This window comes from Camelina sativa, chromosome 3 (genome assembly GCF_030686135.1).
Source record: "Camelina sativa cultivar CO46 ecotype springtype chromosome 3, ASM3068613v1".
NCBI lineage: Eukaryota > Viridiplantae > Streptophyta > Magnoliopsida > Brassicales > Brassicaceae > Camelina > Camelina sativa.
The window spans coordinates 28,733,481-28,757,455 of NC_141882.1; the positions used below are offsets into that span (position 1 = coordinate 28,733,481).

The 23,975-nt window shown below is 35.0% G+C and overlaps 4 protein-coding genes, 1 long non-coding RNA gene and 2 pseudogenes across 28 annotated transcripts; 3 read left to right on the forward strand and 4 right to left on the reverse strand.

The window, feature by feature from the left end:
* Nucleotides 1-1,560: 1,560 nt before the first annotated feature.
* LOC147947809 (uncharacterized) lies at nucleotides 1,561-12,625 on the reverse strand. 22 transcript variants are annotated; one of them, XR_015594561.1, is made up of 10 exons: nucleotides 12,449-12,625; nucleotides 11,888-12,147; nucleotides 5,833-5,931; nucleotides 5,713-5,743; nucleotides 5,511-5,573; nucleotides 5,334-5,411; nucleotides 5,109-5,182; nucleotides 4,741-4,802; nucleotides 2,125-2,362; nucleotides 1,561-1,983 (listed from the first exon to the last, which is right to left on the reverse strand). It is a non-coding gene; the product is annotated as an uncharacterized LOC147947809 (long non-coding RNA). The 22 variants fall into 22 exon arrangements; XR_015594562.1 differs by having other exon boundaries at nucleotides 1,561-1,992; XR_015594565.1 differs by having other exon boundaries at nucleotides 1,561-1,992; nucleotides 2,053-2,362.
* LOC109130882 (replication protein A 70 kDa DNA-binding subunit B) lies at nucleotides 2,454-4,337 on the forward strand (the record flags this gene model as incomplete). Its single annotated transcript, XM_087496681.1, has 8 exons — nucleotides 2,454-2,560; nucleotides 2,644-2,768; nucleotides 2,889-2,973; nucleotides 3,047-3,176; nucleotides 3,258-3,451; nucleotides 3,528-3,651; nucleotides 3,737-3,949; nucleotides 4,047-4,337. Coding segments are annotated over 8 exons (1,269 nt in total), but the record flags the coding sequence as incomplete, so codon positions are not given.
* LOC147947810 (uncharacterized) lies at nucleotides 6,038-11,523 on the forward strand (annotated as a pseudogene). Its single transcript, XR_015587497.1, has 6 exons — nucleotides 6,038-7,248; nucleotides 7,332-8,293; nucleotides 8,380-8,968; nucleotides 9,025-9,655; nucleotides 9,776-10,845; nucleotides 10,943-11,523. The product of XR_015587497.1 is annotated as an uncharacterized LOC147947810 (transcript).
* A 773-nt stretch (nucleotides 12,626-13,398) lies between the features above and the next one.
* Nucleotides 13,399-15,751, forward strand: LOC104778120 (protein IQ-DOMAIN 27-like). 2 transcript variants are annotated; one of them, XM_087506995.1, is made up of 4 exons: nucleotides 13,399-13,455; nucleotides 14,218-14,633; nucleotides 14,824-15,030; nucleotides 15,118-15,751. In XM_087506995.1, the coding sequence occupies exons 2-4, from the start codon at nucleotides 14,280-14,282 to the stop codon at nucleotides 15,397-15,399; spliced, it is 843 nt and encodes a 280-aa protein (XP_087363121.1). In that variant the 5' UTR covers nucleotides 13,399-13,455; nucleotides 14,218-14,279; the 3' UTR covers nucleotides 15,400-15,751. The 2 variants fall into 2 exon arrangements, with proteins under 2 accessions (XP_087363121.1, XP_087363120.1); XM_087506994.1 differs by lacking the exon at nucleotides 13,399-13,455 and adding an exon at nucleotides 13,965-14,072.
* A 121-nt stretch (nucleotides 15,752-15,872) lies between these two features.
* Nucleotides 15,873-18,496, reverse strand: LOC104778121 (pentatricopeptide repeat-containing protein At1g51965, mitochondrial). Its single transcript, XM_010502489.3, has 2 exons — nucleotides 17,534-18,496; nucleotides 15,873-17,423 (listed from the first exon to the last, which is right to left on the reverse strand). The coding sequence occupies exons 1-2, from the start codon at nucleotides 18,290-18,292 to the stop codon at nucleotides 16,221-16,223; spliced, it is 1,962 nt and encodes a 653-aa protein (XP_010500791.2). The 5' UTR covers nucleotides 18,293-18,496; the 3' UTR covers nucleotides 15,873-16,220.
* Nucleotides 18,497-19,247: 751 nt separating this feature from the next.
* On the reverse strand, nucleotides 19,248-19,687 carry LOC104778122 (putative B3 domain-containing protein At1g51970 pseudogene; annotated as a pseudogene).
* Nucleotides 19,688-20,167: 480 nt separating this feature from the next.
* LOC109124578 (putative mitochondrial-processing peptidase subunit alpha-1, mitochondrial) lies at nucleotides 20,168-23,747 on the reverse strand. Its single transcript, XM_010502492.3, has 13 exons — nucleotides 23,521-23,747; nucleotides 22,934-23,179; nucleotides 22,552-22,848; nucleotides 22,294-22,461; nucleotides 22,005-22,172; nucleotides 21,841-21,918; nucleotides 21,691-21,757; nucleotides 21,466-21,563; nucleotides 21,160-21,229; nucleotides 20,990-21,060; nucleotides 20,808-20,857; nucleotides 20,585-20,697; nucleotides 20,168-20,492 (listed from the first exon to the last, which is right to left on the reverse strand). The coding sequence occupies exons 1-13, from the start codon at nucleotides 23,557-23,559 to the stop codon at nucleotides 20,446-20,448; spliced, it is 1,512 nt and encodes a 503-aa protein (XP_010500794.1). The 5' UTR covers nucleotides 23,560-23,747; the 3' UTR covers nucleotides 20,168-20,445.
* Between the last annotated feature and the right edge of the window lie 228 nt (nucleotides 23,748-23,975).

Here is a 23,975-nt window from a genome sequence, read left to right on the forward strand (position 1 = left end):
AAGTATTGTAACTCTCCATATGTCTGTCTGCAACAAAGCATCTTTTTTGGAAAAAAGGAACAAAAGAAAACAATCTTTTTCTCTGCCAAAAGCTCTTTAGCTTTTATTAGCTCTACTTAAGCCTATATTGTAATGAACTCTTGAGAGTGATAGGTTTTAAAAACATTGAACAACTTTTCTTTAAATGAGTTGTTAGGACAGATATTCAAACCAATGACTCTTATCACATCGTTAGCATCTTTGTCTTGGAGACTTGGGCGACAGAAATACAAAAGGTGAAGAGTTGTTCATATATGTGTACATTGGTGGTGGCTATGGAATCTTGCAAAAGAGACTAAATTGAATGAATTTGTGAAGAGTCTTTTTCGTTGAGAGAATTTGCCTAAACTATTCAAAGCAGCAATATGAGACTTTTAATAGTTACTTTTTTCGTTTATGTCTTCTATATTCTTTTGTAGTCTACATGGCCAATTCTGTTGTCCTCAATATTTTAGGACCACTCTATCTTTATTCTAAAAGATTAGCACTCTGGTTTAAGTTCAAGCACTAAGCGACTAAGCCCAAAATAAAATAAATAAAAACTTCAGTGCTAACTGAAAACTCTAAATCTAAGATAAAGTGGTATGATGCTGTTGAAACACTTCAAATTCTAAGGAAAAGATGTCCAATGCAAAAACATAAAGGGTATACGAATTTATGTTGTCAAATTGAATATTGTGTTTAGCTACTAGATTGTGTTTACCAGACAGTTCAAATTCTTGTTTAAGGTCAAGTAGTGAAGTCATGTTTCCAAAAAATAATTTTATTTAAAAAAACAATACTCATCATGACATTGAAGTTTTTTTTCTTTTCTTTTACTAGGTATTAAATATATCTAATTATTGAATTTACTTTGATAAAAATATAATCTGATTTCATTTTACATTCACAAAACTAAAATAATATGTTATGCAAAAAAATTTACATTTGGAAAAATGGAGTAATGTAGTGATCAAAATCTTTAAAAAGATGGATTTTCCCAAGTTGGTCATGGTCCTCATGGACATAAAACTTAGGTATTGTAAATGTGTAATCCATTTAATTGAGAGTCATTGCCATTATTTGAGATGCTTTTGGTCAATGTCGAAACTATACTCTTTACTTTGACTCATTTATTCATTTATATAAATTTGTTTGTAGTATATCACTAAATCATTTACTCTTACACATCTATATTAGTATCTTACACATCTATATTAGTATTTTTGCAGCAACTTTTGCTCAAAAATACTAATATAGAAAGTTCTCACAATAAATGCCATTTAATGTTATATGTTCTACTTATTTGATGGGCTTTTGTTACACATACCCATATATCAACTTAGTTAAAAGCCCTTCTACTTTTAAAAGGCCAGTTTTGTTTGAACATATTCCCCTTTACCTTATAAGTCTAACAACCTATTACATCTAAATGAATTAACTCACATGCCCCATTAGTTATCAGATTGAATGCATGATATACGATTGCTATATGTATTACGCAAACGAAGGGGTAAACCTTACCAATTATGACCCAGTCGATTTCCAAAATCATATCAAAATAATGAGGCAAGTTCTACATTATTGTTAGTTCCTTTATAAGACTCTATATAAAATATTCGATGGACATAATAAGGAAGAAACCTTTCAAAGCCTTCCTTATTACATCAACATAATGAACTATTCCTATAATTCCTCCATTAAATTTGACACCGATCTTCTCCTTGGTCACCAAGAATTACATTAAATTCTTCCTTTAAGAGTAAACTCTACACATCAATATAAATAATGGAAGATTATGAGGAACTAACCTCACATCTTACCACAACAAAAATGCATACCTTACCAACAAAGTCTTCTTCGTCTATTCAATGGCAGCTTCATTTGCCCTTCTCCGAGATCTGCGTCCTTACAAATCTTCATGGAGGATCCAAGTCAAGATCTTGCATTCATGGCGCCAATACACTGTCCAAACTGGAGAAACATTAGAGATGGTGCTTTCGGATACACAAGTTATTTACTTTACATCATTACTTTGAAAGGAAATCGTTTTCGTATATGTCTAATCCTGCTACGTTTCATATATATCTCAGGATGTTAAAATACATGCAAGCGTGAAGAAGGATTTAGTTCCACGGTTTGCTCCTCAGCTTCGAGTTGGTGAGTGGAAGTTTGTAGAAACCTTCGGCCTTACTCATGCAACTGGTCAGTTTCGCCCAACCAATCATTTGTACAAGATTAGTTTTCAAACTAGCACGGTTGTCTCGCGTTGTGAAGATGTATCTGCATCCAACTACTTGAGTCTTGCTAAGTTTGAGCCAATTTTGAATGAAGAGATTAATCCCTGTATGTTAGTTGGTAAGTATAAATTTTTATTAACAAGTATATGATCAGTTACACGTAAGTTTGTTGTACTATTTATGAAACTATAATTTTATACCATAGATGCAATCGACCAAGTTGTTAACATAGGAGAACTGGAGGAAAAGGAAACTAATAACAAGCCGAATCATAAGCTCGATTTCGAGTTGAGAGATGAAAAGTAAGTTGTGTTGCAAAAACTGATTGATTGAGTTATGGCTTTGTTTACAAAAACTTTTATTTATTAACTCACTTCTTATACAGTGATGTAAGGCTACCTTGCACACTATGGGGTGCACTTGCCCAACAAGTTTTTGCTGCTTGCCAGGAAGCTGATGGACCAACAGTGATATGTGTGATCAGATTTTCGAAAGTCAAAAAATTTAAAGGTATGCTCTGTTATTTATCAATTGGTTATAATGGTATAAGTATAATGGAATGAGTCATTTTAATTATATATATGGTAATATGATAAGATACTACTAATGTTAAAAATCATGTGTTTTCAGGTGTTGTGAGTTTGTCTAATTCTTATAGTGCTACCCAAGTTTTTATCAACCCTCCCTATCCTGAAGTTGCTGAATTTATTCAAACGTGAGAATTTGAAGTTTTTAAAATTTCCCCTTATTATGATTAAAGTACTTTGACAATTTCCCTTTTCATACAGACTTCCAAACGATGGTCTGGCTCTTACCTTCCGAGAGAATGTACCAAATAACCAGATTGTAGCATTGACAGATGATTTTTATGATCAGTTTCCCAGGAAAACCATATCAGAGCTACTCACTACTGACGAGGTATCTATAACTACTAAGATCAATTCAATAACTGCTAATACTTAATATTATAAAAACAATTTAAATGTTTAACTATTTCAGATTGGTAAGGCAAGGTTGTTGTGCACCATCTATGCAATTGATACAGATTGGTCGTGGTACTATTTTAGTTGCAAAAATTGTAACAAAAAGGTTACTCATATCTATCCAAACGTCAATGACAAAGTGACCAGTGAAACAAAACAAAAGTTTTGGTGTGATGTCTGCAAATCCATTGTAACTTTTGTTGATGCTAGGTATGATTCTTACGTTTTTTCAAGTAATAATTTTAGTTAGAAATAAAGTCTTACAGTCTGAAAAAAACATTTTTAGGTACATGATATATTTTAAGGTCCTGGATAATACTGGTGAGACCAAGTGTTTGCTGTTTGACAGTACAGCTGAGAAAATCATCACCCAAAGCGCTGCTACTCTCTTAAATGGATCACTAGCTGAGGTATTTTGATCTACTATGTTTATAATTATAATATGGTATTGTAAATATAAGATTTTTCATACTAATTTTCTTATGAGCAATATAGATTTCAGACCCAGACAACTTGCCAGACGCAATCAACAATGTCATTGGAAAGACATACCTCTTTGTGGTATGTGTTGACAAGGCAAACATTTATGATCGTAAGGACTCTTTCAAGGTTGCAAAAGTGTTGTTGAATGATGGTACGTTGGGAGAGGAGAGCATGCTTGGATCTCAGGATACAATACATCTAGAATCTATTGTATCCGGTGACCAGGTCCTATTTAAGTTTAAATCTAAAATTTGTTTACATTTTCAACTTAAATTGTTGAGTCTCTAATTAACCTATATTATTTTCTCTATCCATTTGATAGATGCAATTAATGCTTACTAGCAGTCAAGATGGTGCTGAAACTAATACACCATCTTCCAAGCGTGTATCATCCTTCAATGTGGAGTCCGCTGAGCAATCATCCACAACCAAGAAGTTGTGTCTTGCAGCCTCAGATTTGGACAAAGAAAATGAAAACATGGACAATGAAGGAATCATTGATTCTGAAGGTTCCAAGGTCAATCAAAGAGAGGGGAAAGGTATCGGAAAATCTAATGGGAAAAAGAACCAACCAAATAAGACTGGAGGTGTGCACATCAAGACTGAGAAGTAGTGCTGTGAAAGGAAGACCAGAGATTCTAAGTCGTTTACCAATCGCCGTTTCTTTATGCTTTTTAATTATGAATTTAGTTGAGTTTTATTTACAATTTATTTCTGGATTTGAACTTGGAACCTTGCGTGATTTGTTACTTTATAATTCTCTATTCTAGAATAATAAAATAATTGGCGATTAATTATATTGTTTTTTAGTTTCTTTTTACTTTATAACCATTATGTTATAATAAACCGAGATTTAAATTGGTAAATATTTTTTAATAAACTTAATAACTATAAATTTATATTCGCCGTGAAGCAAACAATATCATTATGTCAATGAATTTTTTTTTATTTAATCCTGGTTTAAAAATTGCTATGACTTCTTATGTTTAACAGTACATAATTATAAATTCACTTACCTGAATAAATCTGACGCCTTGAGAAATTATCAAAAGCTCGCCGATGTAATATAATTTATAGTCTGAAAATGTATTTAAAAAACCTATGATTAGCTTTGGCCACGATTGATATAATTATATATCGGTCAACTTTATATGATACTAAACAAAACATAAATTTAAATCCATTGAGTACAATAAGTTTTAACTTCCACTCTAAGTAGTTTCTATATTTATGTATATAATTTAGAACAATAATATATTTTCTATCTTAATTGATTGTTTACCAATCAATACTTACCATATATCGTCAATATCAGGAATTATCACATACGTATTTACTATTAAGATTGAAAAAATAATGTAAAAATCACGACATATACTCTTACCTTTTTTCTGCGGGATTGCTTTTTGGTTGCCTTGCTATTGTTTGCCCTGTATATCTTTAATCATTTCTTCTATCCTGCAAAAAGTATAATCAAACATGAAGAAGAAAACAAAGATTTCAGAACAATTAGAAGATGAGAATTCTCACCCAGGGAAAACCAAACGTCAAAGATCAGGGATAAACATAAATAATGAAAGTCAAAAGGAGAATAACCATTGTACAATACCTACTATGCAGAATCCATTTCTGACTACTCTCTAAAAAGAAGTATCACAACCTACAAAGAAGATGCGTTTACACACACCTACAAATTGTACCCGTCAGACTTCTCAAGTGAATGAATCATATTCATGTCCTCTAAATCAAGTTTTTGGAAACGTCTTAAGAGACATAAGCAACTTACCCAGCAGATGTCAAGCAGAAAACCAAACACCTCTTACCAATCTCCAACTCAAAGCTGCTACACCTACAGATAGTCATATTGGTGAGGATAATCGATAGCAACACATTGAATCTTACTTTTCTAATGGTATTTTATTATCAGTATAACCTGCGTCTCTTACTTTTATTTTATTATAGGAACTTTATTCTTTGATGCAACATACCAGTCAATAGGACGCAACCGACAAAACACACCTTCAAGTAAGTATAAATTGTTAAGAAAAATATTTGACTTATACAAAGACTGTAAGACTGATTCTATATGGTACTTTTATTTAACTTACTTCTCCCTTTCTTATGTGAAGGCTCTCAGCTGACCTCAATCAGACTTACTAATGATGGCATGTCCCCAAGACCATCACACAGTTTTACAGACATGGCCCCTAATATATCGTCAAGGACCAGAATGGACTTCTCAATACCATATATTCTAGAAGTCCATTACAATTCGCAAAAACATTAGCAGTCATGGTTCTTTTCTTTACACCTAACAAATAACTTATCTATGGATTTTGTGGAAAAGGAGGATCTGGAGTTAGTACAATTTCAAATACAACGACTTTCCAATTTGGTCCATTTCATAGTAATCATCAAGGATTACAAAAAAATAACTTAGACAAAAAAGCAGCAGGTGCATTGTCGTCTGAGACAATAAACGGTAAGACACATTTATGGAACAAAACATCAGCAAACTCTTTGTGATTTACAGTTTATATGTACTTATTGTATAATTTTGAATAACAAATTTGAATTTGCGTGAAAAAGGACAATCCAATGTAGGAACAAGTTCTAAAACAAGGAAACAGCTAAGAGATGCATCTCTAATTACTGAGCATATGCCATTAAAAAGAAACTTAGACGAAGAATTTGCTGCTGCATTGTTTTCCCAAACACTAGACGGTAACTAATATTTTAGATTACTTGGTTATACTTAAAATTGAGGATCCTTTTTTTTTTAATATACTAACAAAGGGACCGTGAATAGAGGATGAAGATGAAACTCTGGAACAATATTACAATGAAAGTAGTAGTGAGGATGAAGATGTTTCGAACCACTCAATAGCTGAAGAAATACAGGCCACCCCTAAAACAAAATCACCTCTCAAAGCAAAGTTACCTAGAGGAAGGCCACCCTCCAAACAAAATGCAAAGAAGAAAAAATCTACACAAATACTAGGTAAATCAAAACTTTATATATTACAGTTTTCTAATTGTTTGATTTTTGTGTAATTTACTATTGCTAAGATTTTTTGTATAACAGGATATCTAGATCATGGGGATCCTACATATGAGTGTAAGTATTGTGGTGCATTAATGTGGTTCGATAAACGTCTTGGCAAACGAAGGACTCGCAAGGATCCTATTTTTTCATTATGTTGTGGACAAAGGACAGTGAAACTACCATTTTTGAAACAATCACCGGAAGTATTAAGAAGACTACTTACAGGTGATGATCAGCTGAGCAGAAATTACAGAGAGAATAGTCGTATTTATAATATGTTGTTTGCTATGACTTCTCTTGGTGGAAGAGTAGACCGATCTATTCCAAAGGGTAAAGGACCTAATATGTTTCGATTACATGGAGTTAACTACCATTTGATAGGAAGTCTTACGCCTGAACCTGGTGATTATGCTAAGTATTCCCAGCTTTATATTGTTGATACGGAAAACGAAGTCAACAATAGAGCAACTGTTATAAGGTAACAGTTTAACCAATATAGTTTTAAAAATTATGAATATTCTCAATTTTCTAATTCGTGTATCAACAAAACTTATCATGCAGCAAGGGTAAAAACATTTCTACAGAAGGAGGTAAAAGGAAAATCAAGAAAGAAATCATCGATGCCTTGATGAAGATGTTAGATGATGTGAATCCCTATGTTAATCATTTTCGTGCAGCTAGAGATAGGATTGCAAGTAATAGTGAAGAGGCATTTCACATGCGGATACTCAGTGATAGAGTAGGAATCGATGGACGTATTTTAAGCTCACCTGTAGCATCAGAAATTGTAGCTATAATACCAGGTGACTTTCGTAAGGAAATGCCACAACGTGATATAATTATCCAGGACAAGAATAGTGGTCATCTTCAACGTATTAACGAAATCCGCCCTTCCTATTTAGCACTACAACACCCTCTTATTTTGTGTTATGGTGAAGATGGTTGGAGGCTTGGGATTGCTTTCACGGGAGTAAACAACAAGAACAAGAAAAAGTGTATCAGTATGAGACAGTGGTTTGATTTTCGTATTCAAGAGAGGGTAAATGAATGTGATACTCTTCTGCGGTCAAGGAGATTATTTCAACAGTTTTTAGTAGATTCCTTCTCCGCAGTTGAATCACACAGGTTGACTTACATTAAGTTCAATCAGTCTAAACTGCGTTGTGAGAATTACAACTCAATTAAGAAAGCAGCGGAGAGTGGAACTACATCAATGAATGAACAAGGTAAACAAGTCAATATTCTATAACAAGTCAATATTCTATCTTCTTTCACTGGAGGACCTCGCTATATGGTGCAACAATATTATGATGCGATGGCTATTTGTAAGCATTATGGCTTCCCTGATTTGTTCATAACTTTTACGTGTAACCCTAAGTGGCCGGAGATAACAAGGTATGTAAAAAAAAGAGGCTTAACTACAGAAGATAGACCAGACATAATAGCTAGGGTTTTCAAGATAAAGCTAGAGTCACTCATGAATGATCTGACAGTAAAGCATATGCTCGGGAAAACAGTAGCAGGTACGGTTGAGCCTCTACGTTATATTTATTTATAGTCTTATTTTATAACTATTCATTAATTTTGTGTGAATTTTTAACTTTTGTAGCTATGTATACGATTAAATTTCAGAAAAGAGGACTCCCACATGCTCACATTCTTCTGTTTATGGAGGCCAAAAGTAAACTACCAACAGCAGATGACATTGACAAGATTATTTGTGCTGAGATTCCAAATAAAGAAAAAAATCCGGAACTTTATGATATTATCAAAGATACCATGATACACGGACCGTGCGGTGCAGCTAATACCAATTCTCCATGTATGGTGGATGGTAAGTGTTCTAAATGCTTTCCAAGACCGTTTGAAGACATTACTAAAGTCAGTAGCGACGGTTATCCTGTATATAGGAGACGTGATGATACACGTTATGTTGAGAAAAATGGTATTAGGTGTGACAATAGATATGTTGTACCTTATAATGAGAAGTTATCGATGCGTTATCAAGCCCATATTAATGTGGAATTGTGTAATCAAAATGGTTCTATCAAGTATTTGTTCAAGTATGTGAACAAAGGACCGGATCGTGTTGTTGTAGTAGTTGAGCCATCAAACAAGGATAAACCTTCAACTGGTGATGGCTTAAATTCAAATGAAAAAAAAAAGAATGAAATCAAAGATTTCTTTGACTGTAGGTGAGTTATGAATTTGTTTTCACAAGGTTTTGCTCATACGTTAATATATATTCTTGATTTTATATATGGTTTTTTTTTTTTAGGTATGTTTTAGCCTCTGAAGCTATATGGAGAATTTTTAAATTTCCTATCCAGTATCGATCAACATCAGTTCAGAGGCTATCATTTCATCTAGAAGGTGAGCAACCATGTTATTTTGACTTAGATGATGATATAGAAGATGTGCTGGAGCGGACACTTATGCTAGAAACCTCAAATATGCAGAGATACCTGCTTATTTTACTTGGGAAGGGAAAAACAAACAGTTTAAAAAGAGGGTTAGAGGTTTTGCATTAGGAAGGATCAATTATGTACCCAGGAAGCTAGAAGCTTTATATTTCTTGAGAGTCCTATTAAACATTGTTAGAGGTCCAACATGTTTTGATGATATCACAGAGTCCTATCACAGAGTCGTCTATAAAACATACAAAGAGGCATGCTTTGCTCGTGGTATTCTAGACGATGACCAAATATATATTGAAATTTTGGTGGGTGCAAGTTATTGGGGTTTTGGTGATTATTTGCGTGATTTTTTTTGTATGATGCTTCTTGATAATGCTCTATCACGACCGGAATATGTGTGGAAACAGACTTGGCATCTACTTTCAGAAGATATTGAGAGCAATAAACGAGAAGAGTATAATAATCCAGGCAAGTTAATGAAATGTTTAAAATGAACCTATTGTTTTCAGAGGAGGTCTTCTTTATTTTTCATTTTTATATTTCATCTAATCACTGGTACTAAACTCGAATTTGTGTTGTTTCTAACAGACCTTACTTTAAGTGATGCTGAGAAGAGGAATTATACTCTCCAAGAAATTAAGAAGCTAATGTTGGGTAATGGGAGATCGCTTGCTGAAATAGATAATTTCCCTCAACCAACTAGAGAAGTTATTGATATTTCAAACCGTTTAATTGTCGATGAGATGAATTACAACCGACAGTTTGAGCAAGAAAAACACGATAATTGGGTACAACATCTAACAACTGAGCAAAGAGCTATATATGATGAGATCACTGGTGCAATGTTTAATAATCTCGGTGGTGTTTTCTTTGTCTACGGTTTTGGAGGAACTGGAAAAACGTTCATATGGAAGACTCTATCAGCTGCAATTAGATCCAGAGGTAAGATTGTGCTTAATGTTGCATCAAGTGGAATTGCTTCGTTGTTATTAGATGGTGGTAGGACTGCACATTCAAGGTTTGCAATTCCTCTGAATCCTGATGAGTATAGCCTATGTAATATCAACCCTAATTCTGATCTAGCTGACTTAATTAGAGAAGCATCTTTGATTATTTGGGATGAAGCACCAATGATGAGTAAGTATTGTTTTGAGTCTATGGATAAAAGCTTCTGTGATATTATTGGGAACGTCAGGTTTTTGGAGGAAAAGTTGTAGTTTTTGGAGGAGATTTTAGGCAGGTGCTTCCGGTTATTAATGGTGCAGGTAGAGCAGAAATAGTGTTGTCAGCTTTAAATTCTTCTTATATATGGGACCACTGCAAGGTTCTAAAGCTTACTAAGAACAGGCGTTTGCTAAGCAACAATCTAAGCATCAATGAGGCAAAGGAAATCAAAGAGTTTGATGATTGGCTTTTAGATGTTGGTGATGGTAAGATTGCAGAACCTAATGATGGTGAGGCAATAATAGATATCCCTGAAGAATTGTTGATTACACAGGCAGATGATCCAATTGAAGTTATAAGCAGAGAAATCTACGGAGATCCAGAATTGTTAGCTGTTAATAATGACCCAAAGTTTTTTCAGAAAAGAGCCATATTAGCACCAACCAATGAGGATGTGAACACAATAAACCAGCACATGCTAGAGAAGCTTACAAGTGAGCAATCTTTCACCGTTAATTTACTTTTGTTTAAGTTTTTTTTATATAGATAAATCAAGAGTATATGGTAGACCATTTAAATGTTTTTTTACAGGTGAAGAAATGATCTATCTCAGTGCGGATAGTATTGATCCGTCTGATTTAGATTCACAATCTAATCCTGTTCTTACAACCGATTTTTTGAACAGCATCAAATTGTCTGGGTTGCCAAACCATGCTCTACGTCTGAAGGTTGGTTGTCCTGTAATGTTGCTAAGAAATATTGATCCTAAAGGTGGGTTATGTAATGGTACTAGGCTCCAGATCACACAACTGGCTAACCATGTTGTAGAGGCATGGGTTATTACAGGAGACAGAATAGGTGATAAGATTTTGATTCCTAAGACACTGCTTACACCATCTGACACAAAACTGCCATGTAAAATGCAGAGAAGACAGTTTCCTTTATCTGTGGCATTTGCTATGACGATTAACAAGAGTCAGGGACAATCTCTTGAGAAATTAGGACTCTATTTGCCAAGACCGGTGTTCTCTCATGGCCAACTTTATGTTGCTCTATCGAGAGTTACTTCGAAAAAGGGATTAAAAATTCTTATTGTCGGGAAAGATGGACATATTGACAGTAAAACAACTAACGTTGTTTTTAAAGAAGTTTTTCAAAATCTGGGAAACTAATCAGATTCTACTAGACCTCTTTGCTTTAAGGTACGTTTGAAGTTAAATATGTTAATTGTACTTAAAATTTTGTAAAGTTATTCTTACTATTACATGGTGTATTTTTTTTAACCGAGATAAGTGAAGCTTAAGGTAAAAGGACGAATGTCAAAGGCAAGAGTGTGAAGATCAACCAACTCAAGACTATATTATGGTTTTTCAAAATTCAACAAATAAATCACAGACAATCTTTACTACTTTTTCTCAAAAACTATAGTTTATAGTATTGTGATTTAAAGAACTATATGTTTTGCAGACAATTATTTTATAATTCACATTGCTATTCAATTATTTTGACGAGTTTTGAATAATAAATAATACTGACCTTTTTCCATTGCTTATGTGAAAAGAGCTTCATGTGTGTAGACAACATATCAGCAGTTTATTGAGTCTGTGACTTACACATAATAGAAGTACACGTTAATTTATAATTTTATAAAAAAGGAAATAGGATATGTTTAAAATAACAAACAGATTTATTATCTTTGTGGGAGCAGATCATCGAGATGAAATGATAAATTGGAGTTGCGGCAACCATCCATTATCAATGATCCGCGGTATACCTTGACCTGCCGATTGAAATCCCTGTTGCCCAGAAATCAATCAAAAAATCAGATTTTGAAACCAAAACCAAGCCTATACATCTCATCGGTTCAATTAGTTTTACAATTTGTTCTTCCTAATATAATCGGAGATCATGATTTATACCTTTAACGGATCCTCATATCAATAAAATCAAGTCTGTTAACAAAACAAAATCTAAACAAGTAGAACCCGATTTTATATGACTTGATACATATTTTCTGACTTAATTACAGAATCATGGACGAAAGATTAGATCATCAGAGCATTCAAAATAACACTACCATCAAAGCTGATAGTTTACCTCTTCCATTTCTAGAATCCCAATCTTCTTCGCAGTAGAGATCGATAAAATATTAGAACCCAGATCGATGTTTTTTTGATATCGGTTAGCGAAATTATGGACATCAAATCTGGAATCTGATGAGTTTGTTTTTTTTTCTATGAAAGGAAGAAGAAACTAAACGTCGTTATTGATTTCAATTTTAGGACCTTTTTTTTTTCTTAAAAATTATGGGAAGCCCAGTAGAGTCCAGCAACAAAATTATGATCCAATAAAAAAAACAAAGGCCCAAACAAAACCATAGGAACAATCACTTAATATTAGGTAGATAATTTTTAAATATCTCTTTGGGGTCTATAAAATATTCATAAGTTTAAACTTACAAATTAAACATAAGTTTTTTTAAAAAATGGTCTTTAGCTTGACAGAATTTAGGCAAAAAATTGTGTATATAATTACATTATATACATAAAATAACATCATATCATTCACTTATACACATATTAATAATTCAATATCATTATCAGAATTATATATATATTTTAAAAATATATAGACAACATACTTAGATACACATTATATTATAAGTTTAAAAAGATTATATTTTACAAGAAAATAAAATAAAAATTTGTCCCGCGGTGTACTGCGGGTACTGATCTAGTTAACGAATAAAAAAAGAATATACTGTACAAGATTGTAGAAAAAAAGGAGCAAGTACTAAAGAATTCAAAAAATAGTATCCGTAAAACGTTCAATTACCCCATTTAAACCGATCAATCAGTACACTGATTATGTTTTAGCCATTAAGAAGAAACAAATCTTTATCTTTTAATCAGCGTTTTGAAAAAATGGAGTTATTGAGGGAAATGTGACATAATTATGGGAATTACGATATAAATGTGGTACTCGGTGAATCGTAAACACATTTGTTCCATATATATAAACAACATGAAAGCATTATTGTTTTTCTTACTCGTGTGAGACGCAAACTTTGTAGGAGGCAGAGAGTCCACTTTTGTCATTTGAAGGCGAGTTCTACATTTTCTCTGCAGATTTCATTATATTTTCGTCTTTTTTTTTTCTTTTCGAGTTTTATAACGCAAGACGAAGGTTATGGATGTTTTCTCGAATTCAATCAGAAACAATTTTTTTTTTCTGTCTATGTATGAAATCATTTTTGTCTTCTCACTCTTTTCACGAGGATGTGTCAGATCAAATAATTTTTGAATCTTTTGTTTTTTTCTTCAAAACAAATAGTTTTTTTCCCAATCTTTTTATTTATTATTTAGTATTTACTAACCAAATTATACTCTCTGTGAATTATGAAACATTCGTATAAAATATTTATTTCCTATCATCCTATTCACGTAAATTATCACTTTATAATATTGCATATAATATATATATACTTTTAAATTCAAATAGCATGATAATTTCTTACATTTTTTTTGGTCATAACAAGTATTGTCAGTTCATTGCTGTTTCATTTTCTGTTTATCTCATGATTACAGTGTAGGAACCTTTTAAAATACATCCATTTTGTTCATAGTAATACTCTACTTTTAGCTATATTCATGTGAAACCTTTTGGATTTTTATGAGAAAATTTAATAACCACAGACAAAAAATTGAAAATTTTTAAACTGGTAATAAAAACAAGTTTGAAAGTAAATAAATTTTAAAATAAATGCAATGAAATTTGGTTTTCTCCTCTCTATATTCAAAACGTTATGATTTTGGGTATTCGTGAATTTGTCGTTCTTAGCTAATTTTATTATTTTTCTTTTTCAGAATCAATCACAGACTACCAAAAAAAAAGTATCAGCGTTCTTGATTCTTTCTTCCATATCGAGATGGGTAAAGTAGCGAGATGGTTCAAGGGCGTGTTTGGTATAAAGAAGAGTACAGAAAGAAGTAGCGTTTCCGGCGGCGACTCCGTCAAAGGCGGCGATCATTCCGGCGACTTCAATGCTTCGAAGGACCCTGTTTGGTTGACAACTTATCAGACGAATACAGAGAAGGAACAGAACAAGAACGCAATTGCGGTTGCAACTGCTACGGCCTCAGCCGCAGAAGTAGCGGTTTCGTCGGCCAAAGCGGCTGCGGCAATGGTTAAACAGACCAGTGAAGGAAGAGCGGGAGATATTATCACCCAGAAGGACCGGTGGGCTGCGGTCAAAATACAAAAAGTCTTCAGGGGCTCTTTGGTAATTTCCCAATCTTCAAAACCTTTTTTTTTCTAATTCTTCATTGATCAAGCCAACATATGGGTAACGTTCCAGTGTTAATTTTTTTTTGATTACAGAACACATTTTGTCAGATTTTGAGATTATTTCTCCAAAGATGATACTATGTTGGCAAATGGATTAAGTAACAATTTTTATTTGTAATGGTTAGGCGAGGAAAGCGTTAAGAGCTTTGAAAGGTATAGTGAAGCTACAAGCTCTAGTGAGAGGATACTTGGTAAGGAAACGTGCTGCTGCGATGCTGCAGAGCATACAAACTCTAATTAGAGTCCAAACGGCTATGCGATCTAAACGGATCAATCGCTGCCTCAACAAAGAGGACAGCAACAACATGTTTCAACCTCGACAATCACTACTTGTAAAGAACTAATCTCATTTTTTTTATTTGGCTCTCTTGTTCTTTAACCGAAAAAAAACAAGGATTAAGTGTGTTTTCTGTTTATAGGAAAAGTTTGATGAAGCGGGTGAGAGAAGTCCGAAAATTGTAGAGATTGATGATACGTACAAGAGGAGAACGAGTTCGAGATCGAAGTCCAAACAAGTGCACAATGTTGGTGCAATGTCTGAATATGAAGATGATTTTGTTTACAAAGAGAATGATTTGGAGTTGAGTTTCTCGGATGAGAAGTTGAAGTTTGCTTCGGCGCAGAACACGCCGAGATTCTCGCGCCACCACACTGCTAATAATTGCTACTATGTAATGCAGTCTTCTGGTAAGAGTGTTTGACGGAACGTTTTGTGCGACGATGGAGGCAGTTTGAGTACTCCTGGCTACATGGAGAAAACAAAGTCGTTTAAGGCTAAGGTGCGTTCCCACAGCGCGCCGCGTCAGCGAACTGAGAGGAAGAGGTTGTCGCTAGATGAAGTTATGGCCTCTAAGAGTAGCGTTACTGGTGTGAATATGCTGCAACAGCAACCGCCACGCTATTCTTGTTCCTATAATCCGTATTGAACTCCAATGGACGAATTTCTCATTATTTTTCTATAATCTGCCTTTCCTTTTGTTTTCAGTCTTATTATTATTGTACATTTTCTTTCTCGTTATTTTAAAAACGTTCTCTTCCTCGTGAGTTTGGCAATTTGTTGTTTTGTCGGTTTTAGCAAATTAGGTTTCAAAATTTGAAACATTCGATCAAGCTAGCTAGGCATGTAATCGTGTTCTGAACTTCTAATTCTACCTAATTCAAGAACAAGAAAACATTGAGAAACCTTCCTTAACCAGTAATTTCAAGAAAGTTTAGTTCTTCTCATTGAGACAATTTTTAAGACCTCATTAATCATTGATAACATTACCTTCAAACATTCAAAATTTCTAGTACTGACACAAACTTGCCAGCGCAGATTATATAATACTACTAACCCGATCATCAAGCAGAGCAATACAGAGAAAGCAGCATTCGAAACTCCAAGAATCTGCAATTTCCATTCTTCAGCTAAGGATCATACTCAAACCTCATTTCGCTAATTAACTGACTATAACGGGCTGATCTGCAATTTCCATTCTTCAGCTAAGGATCATACTCAAACCTCATTTCCCTAATTAACTGACTATAACGGGCTGACCACCCAACCAGTTATTGGATTCTTCCTACGGATACGAGATTTTCCGTGAGAGCCAGATTGCAACCGTTCAAGCACAGTGTAAGTAATTGAATCCGGTGTGAGTCCTTGCTGTTTCATCTTTGTGTACAGATCAACTGCTTCTGCGGTTCTCCCGTTCTTCTCTAGACAATCAAGCAAAATGTTGTACGTCACAATGTTCGGTTGACATCCTTTAACAAGCATCTCTTCGAACAATCTATATGCCATTTCGACTCTCTCTGTTTTCCCAAAACATTCCATCAGAGTGCTGTATGTAACCACATCAGGGTTTAATCCTTTTTCTTGCATCTCCTTGAATCTAACATGGGCTTCATCAACATCACCATTTTTCCCCAGACAATTGATCAAAGAGTTATAAGAAACAATGTCGGGTTTATAGTCACTCTTCTCAAGCTCTTCAAAGATGTTAATAGCGTGATCAACTTCTCCTACCCGACCAAAACTAGAGATAAGAATATTGTAAGTGAATATATCCGGACAAGGACCATCCTTTTTCATTTTCTCGAAGAGATCATGTATATGAGATATTTGCTTTAGCTTTCCTAGTGCAGAGAACACAGTGTTGTACATCATAGTATCAGTAACTACACCTTTCTCATGAATCTTGCTCAACATCTCTATAGCTTCAACAGTTTTACCCGCACCGCACAAACTCTCTAGCATCGACATGTAACTATCTCTCTCTCCTTTCACAGGGAAGCTCCACATATCACAAAATAGCCGGTGAGCCTCACTTACATGCCCTAACTTGCTCAACGTTCTAACTAAATAAGAATATATCCCCTGAGTCATATATCTTTTCGACATCTCCACAATTCCATCTAACCTCACAAGCTGACCTTCAGCTACTAAGAGATTCAAAACCAAACTATAAGTATACTCGTTTGGTCGGCAACCCGTTTCAACCATCCTAGAGAAAACCTGAATTGCCTTATCAACCATTCTACCTCTTGCTAGAACTTGCATCAGAGTATTATAACCAACAACATTAAGCGTAAGCCCTTCAGTTATCATCTCATTGAATAAACCAACAGCTTCATCACACTTCCCAACCCGCCCCATGGTCCTGATCATAATCGTGTACGAATACTCATCTCTTCTACAATGCCTCTTCTTCATATCTTCGAAAACTTGACAAGCCTGATCAATCTGACAAAAGGCTGCACACAATTATACATGAAACTCAAACTGATAAATAAAAAAAAACCAAAACTTTACTTAAAAGAGTTGTGTGAATCAGAGCTCTGAAAAGGAAGTACCTTTTCATCTTTAGCTAAAGCGTCAAGCAACATATTGTAAGCGAAGATATCAAGTTTATGCCCTCCTCTTCTAATCTCACAATACACATCAAAAGCTTTAGAAGAATCACGAGATCTCAAGTAAGCTTGAAGGAGACACTTGTAAGTGAAAGAGTTCATCTTTAAATCCCATTTCTTCACCAATCTTAAACACATTTGTAAATCTTCCGTGTCACCGAAGAAACCAATTAAGATATTCACAGTTGATATATTCCCAGAAACGTTAGATTTCACCATGGAATCAAGAATCGAGCGAACACGATCGAACCTGTCTGGGAGATTTGACCTAGAGAGGATCAAAATGATGCGGTTGTAAAGGAAAGGGTCGTTTTGAGAATTAGGGCAAAGAGAAGGGACGAATTTGAAAAACTCGACGGCGAGGAGAGGTGAGTTTAGGGATTTGAGAATCTCTGAAGCTTCGTCGGGAGTGAGTGAGAGTGAGAGAGAAGAGAGGTAATCAGAGAGGTCAGAGAAAGCATCGGAGAGATTAGTGGCTCCGGTGATGAGATTGGTGGCTCTGCAGATGAGATGACGGCGAGGAAGAGGGTAGCCATGCACGTCGGCGGGGAGAGGATTAGGGAGAGAAACTTCGGCGGAAAGAGACCGGCCTGATGGTGATGATGAAGTGACTTTCGCGACATACTTGGTGGCGTAATGCCGGCGGTTTGCTCTGGTGATTGTATCGACGGAGTTTAAGAAACGGCGGCGAAGAAGCTTCATTTTTGCGGCGGAGAAGGAAACGAGTTCTCTCTCTTTGAGTTTTGGAAACTCAGACGTAAAGATCAATCTTTTTTATTTAAATGGGCTTGAATGGGCCTAAAATTGATTCCATATAGTTTTTTTTGATTATTTTTAGTGTTGTAATTGTTTTAAAAGTTTTTTTGATTTCATTGTTTGGTTTGTAACGTTTTTTTTTGATAACTCAGTGATTCTAAAGGTTTCTTAGTCCTAAAAACTAATCTAATCTCTGGTCCAGGTGGCGGGACTTTTCTCCTTTTGATTAGGTTTGTAACATTTTTGCTTTAGCAAATATTGTACTATCCTCCTCTCAGCATGTAACTGTCATTGCACTTGTGTGTAATCATAAGCTTCAGGGCCTTCGTCCACAATATGAACATTCACTTGAACACCGTTTTCCAAATTCTCGACCAAACCACGTTCCATCTGCGGAAGTACAAAAACTTCAAACTCTTGTTTCGGTAGTATAACCGAACCACCATAACGAAGATCAGTCTTTGTTAGTTTTTTCTTTAGAACCCATCGATCATTTTCTTGACCTAAACCCAATTCCAAATCCAGTTCTTGAGCCATCATCCTTGCTAAAAACTTGTATATGAATATTGTATTTTCACTTTTGAATGACGATAATAGTGAGATTGAGAAATAAAACTTACTACCTCTGTTATATATAGTTTTTCAATCAAACAAACTTAGCTTTTCCATTTTTCTTCCCCTTTTTCTGTTGTTACGATTTTTGTAGTACTGTACTTTTCCTATTTATAAAGTCTCAAGATTTAGTGAGATTTTTTTCTTTCAATAAATAGACTGAAATTTAAAAGAAACAAATAATAGTATTGTTTTTATTTGTCATAAAGACTCATATAACTCACATAAAATTAAAATACTGTAATCAAAATTGAAAACTCTTAAATAAATATGTAAAAGCTCTGTGATATTTGAAAATAGAAAAAAAAAAAAAATAAATAAGATAAGAGAAGGACTACTTAATATGGTGAAACAAGAATCTTCGAGACCACTTATCCCACATAAGTCCGATCTCATCGTTTGGTTTGTAACCTTTTGCTCTAGCAATAGTGTACCATCCTCCTGTCAACATATAACTGCCATTGCCCTTGACCAGCGTTAATGTGTAATCATCAGATTCATGACCTTCCTCTATAATATGTAGTTTCACTTCAACACCGTTTCCTAAACTCTCGACCAAACCACGCCCTATCTCCCGAAGTATTGCTTCAAATTCTTGCTTCGGTAGAATAAGCGAACCACCGTGATGGAGATCAGTCTCGGTTAAATTCTTCTTTAGAACCCATGGATCATATGGAGCTAAACCCAATTTCAAATTGAGTTCTGTAGTCATCCTTGTATATATGAATATTTTTTCAATTGTGAGTGGTAGAGATTGAGAAGTATAGCCTTAATACATTCTGTTTTATATATTTTAGTTTTCGATCATAATAATACTTTCCATTTTTCTTTTCTTTTTCTATTGTTTACGATTTTTAGAACTTTTCCTTTTCAAGGACAAGGAGTTCCCACAAGTGTTTTAAACTTTTGCTCTCAAAGTTTACAGTCTTTTACTTTCTGACACGAATGACAAATTTACATTTAATTAAAATTATTCAATTCCATCTTTCTCACCCAAAAAAATTCCTTCGTACGATTCTTATCGAAGTTTTACATTTCTTTTACTCGTCTTGTCTCTTTCTTGAATGAATGGAAAACAATTAAAAATTGGCAAAAACCATTGTATACATCCACAAGTCTTTCCCTGATCAAATCTCAACTGCTAAAGCAACTAACATCTTCCGGTTAACATATGGCATGAAAACTGAGACACCTTTGTAAACAAAAAAATGACACCTCTCAAGTTGTTTGCATTACACGTAGTAAAGTAAAAGATTATTTATTGGAATACAAAACACTCTTGAAAAATTGGAGAGTGACGGACAGTAAAAAGTCCCTCCTTTTTGAACTGTAGATGGAAACAAAATCCATTTAAATCAAATCACGACACTGTAATTTTAAAAGAAATTTTTAATCGGTTGGGTCTTCTTCTTCTCCCAAAGATCTTCTTTATTTTACAAGTCCCAAAATATTGTTGATTTGGTTGGTTTTTTGTTTGTTTTGTTGCTTCAATGAAATTTGCTGCTGATGGTGTCGTAGCTCGGAACAGCCAACACTACCAAAAACAAAAACAAAAAAATTAAGACTCGAGATCTATAAGCAAAAAGCATAGGACTAAATTAGGAAAAAACTGAGACTTGTTTTTACCATCTCCGAAGGCACCCATTGTCAAAGGCTTTGAAATAACTTTGCTGGTGAAGTCTGCAATGTCCTTCAATGTTAGTTGGTCTACTGTCTTTAAGAATTGATCAACTGGTTTCCTGCAAGATTTTGTAAAAACACAAATCCGGATGTCGGGATAGAAGAAAGCTATTATGAAAGCTAGAGTGAGCTTTTTCTGGTTTATAAAGGAAATTTTGCCTGTACATACCTCTCTCCGTATGTAAGTATCTGTCTACCAATGTCTTCTGCTTCAATCATCTGGCAAAGGACAACCGATTTAACGAGTTAATAACATCTAATGGTTTGAATCGAGTTAAACAAATTGGCAACATGCTTCTTAAGCATAACGGTTTTATATAAGTGGAGGCTGAGAGAGAGAGATAAGAATACCCGAGATTCCAAATTCATCAGGACTGCAGATTTTGTGGCTGCCTTGGCACGATCAAGATGTTGCTGGTTAACTGTCAAACATATTAACATGAGGAGAATGTGTCATAGATATATAAGAATGGTTTCAACTTGTAAGATTAAGTGAAACTGGAAAACACAAAAATGCAAACCTTGTCCTCCTGCAACATCTTTCAGTTCTTTAGCTGCTAATTCAATTGCTGTTGCTGCGAACTCAGAGCTCTGCACTCAGGGATGTAAATCATATCACTTTATTTATAAGAGTATATATCCGGAAATGAAGTTGTCAGCTAACACAAATTGAACAAAGCTAGAAACCCACAAAACCGATATGCCTTACGCTTAAATAATAACCACAAAAACTGGAATTTCTTTTGTATACATCTCATTAATGGAGAAAGGTAGATAAGTGATGAAAGGAAAAACATAGTAAGCAACATCAAGATTGCTGAACTCACCGAGCAACCATAGATTCCAAACAATCCAGTGTTGTTAAAGATGCTAGTGAACGCAGTGCATGACTGAACCTGCTGATATTCGTTTAGAACACGGCGATCTGTCACCAAACATAGGAATTTCTATCACTATTACTGATCGTTTAGCAGTGCGAGAGAATGTTTCGTGAACTAGTTCAATAAAAATATTAGAATAAGCTCAAGAAAAAAATACAAGATTCGACTTACAGAGCCAAGAGTGCATTCCTTTTCCAGGACCTCCCGCAGAGAATGAGCCACCTCCTCCCATAAGCATCTAATAGCAATCAGATTTACATTATATTACATCTTCACCAGTAAAAATTTGATCGAAACAAGTGAAACTTAACGCAATGGCACCTGGAGAACAGTGGCGGTGACTGCTTCTTTCTCGTTATTCCAGCCAGGCACCTCAAAAGCAACCGCAAAGTGTGTAGCCTAAGAATGGAACAACAAAAGCTCAATTAGAAATGTGAAATATGGCATCTCATACACGCTTCTGATGGGAACTCTGTCATGAATACCTCTCCACCAGTATGTTGGCGGAAATCTCCACCGACATACTGAGATTTTGGCTCCACTTGGCGTGGTACATTAGGTAGGTCCGAAACTAATGGCTCAGCAACTTTTAATAGTTCCTCATGTTCTACTCCACTTGCTGCCAGTACCATCCGTGCAGCAGTGAAATTCTCCTGATATTCCCAAATCAAATGAGTAAAAAATAAATAAATAAATAGGACACTACTCAAGTAAACGATTGTAAATTGTAAGCATTGAGATGTAGATGGTTCTCAAAAGCTCATGCATTCTTACAGTCATAAACTCTTCCAAGAGCTCTCCATTCAATCTATCTAAAGCAGACTCCGGTGCGTACAGAGGACTTGCCAGTGCACCAGAGTAACCAGCAGAATGAATAGCCTCCAACAGGAAACCCATAGGATTCTTTGCAAGTTCTGCTATCTCTACCTTCATCTTCCGTAGCTGTGGAAAAGATCATCAACATATGGCAAAAAGTCACATAAAAGTTTTCACACAGTTATCAGAATAGCACAAAAGGAGAAAATGATTTACCTCTTCATTCACTTCCCAGTCCAAGAAAGCAGGGTTTCTCACACTGTCAATAAGAACTTCAACCATTTCAGGGACATAGGTCTTAAGAGCATCAATAGTATAACTCATTTGCTCCCGAGACGCAGAGGCAGACGTGTTGCCTCCAATGGCCTCTATTTCCCTCACAAGACGAAAATGGGTTCTGTTCAACGTGCTCTTGAAAGCCATTCTTTCAAGCAAATGAGTAGCTCCATGGAAATAAGGCGCCTCGTAAATAGAACCACAATCAACATATAAACCAATCGAAGCTGCCGGACTCTGCACCAAACACAACTTTGTTCAGTTCACATCATGCATTTCCATAGATATTTTAAGAAGACATTAACATAAGTTTATTATTTACCGGAGACATCTCTGAGGCTATTTTGAGACCATTTGGAAGAGTAGTGATCTTAAGTTTGCTTGGCTCGACCTTGTCAGCAAGTGGTGGAGGAAGAGATACGCCTTGTAGTGGCATATCCAATGACGTAAGAGAAGAAGAGGATCCACCACCCAACCAGCTCAAGTAACCTGGCGTAGACGAACTTGTCGCCGCAGCAGCACTAGAACTAGCATAACGTGCAGGTCTCAAACTACGAGTAAGGACTCCCTATAAAAAAAATAACACGAATACAACAACACATCACATAACAATAAACAACAAAGGATCACAAATAAACAATTCATGATGCCTAATTAACAAATCAATGAATCATTTCTCTATTAATCTAAATCAATGGATTGATTGACCTAGAAAATATCATTTGTAAACCTAAAAACTAACCACAGTTCCATCATCTTCGGTAGTGAGGCGACTAATCTGAATCCAGATCTAGGAATTTTTCGGTAGAGTGTAATGCGAAATCACTGAATCGGACCAAATCGTTTCTTACTCGTTCTATAGAATCTTCCAAGAACAGAGATAAAAGGAAAAAAGGTATAAGAACGAACCTTAAGAGCCTTGGCTCGTGAAGCTGCCGTGCGATACATAGCGATTGAGAAAACCCTAAAATCGGACGGAAACAAAAAGAATTGAGAAGTGAGTCGACGAAAGAGAGAGGCCGAGGCTGATGATTAGGGAGAGAGGAGACGGGATGGAGGCTTTTTTTGTTTTTTTAGTTTAATGATTTGGTTTAGTTTAGAATCTAGTTGATGCTAAAGTGCTATCGTACTCGGGTGATATCTTTGCTAACATACAACGGCCTGTCAAATGTAATGAAACCTGACCCAATGTTGTTATGGGCTTGGCCCAAACTTTATGATAGCCAAACTGGTTTGGATATGATATAGTTCTAATTATACTAATCATGTTATTTTTATTTTTAACTTTGCATGATTCAGTGGATACTTCTTGATTGGAAAGAAATGTGTGGAGATAGATACTTAAGAAGTGTAAGAAAGCATAA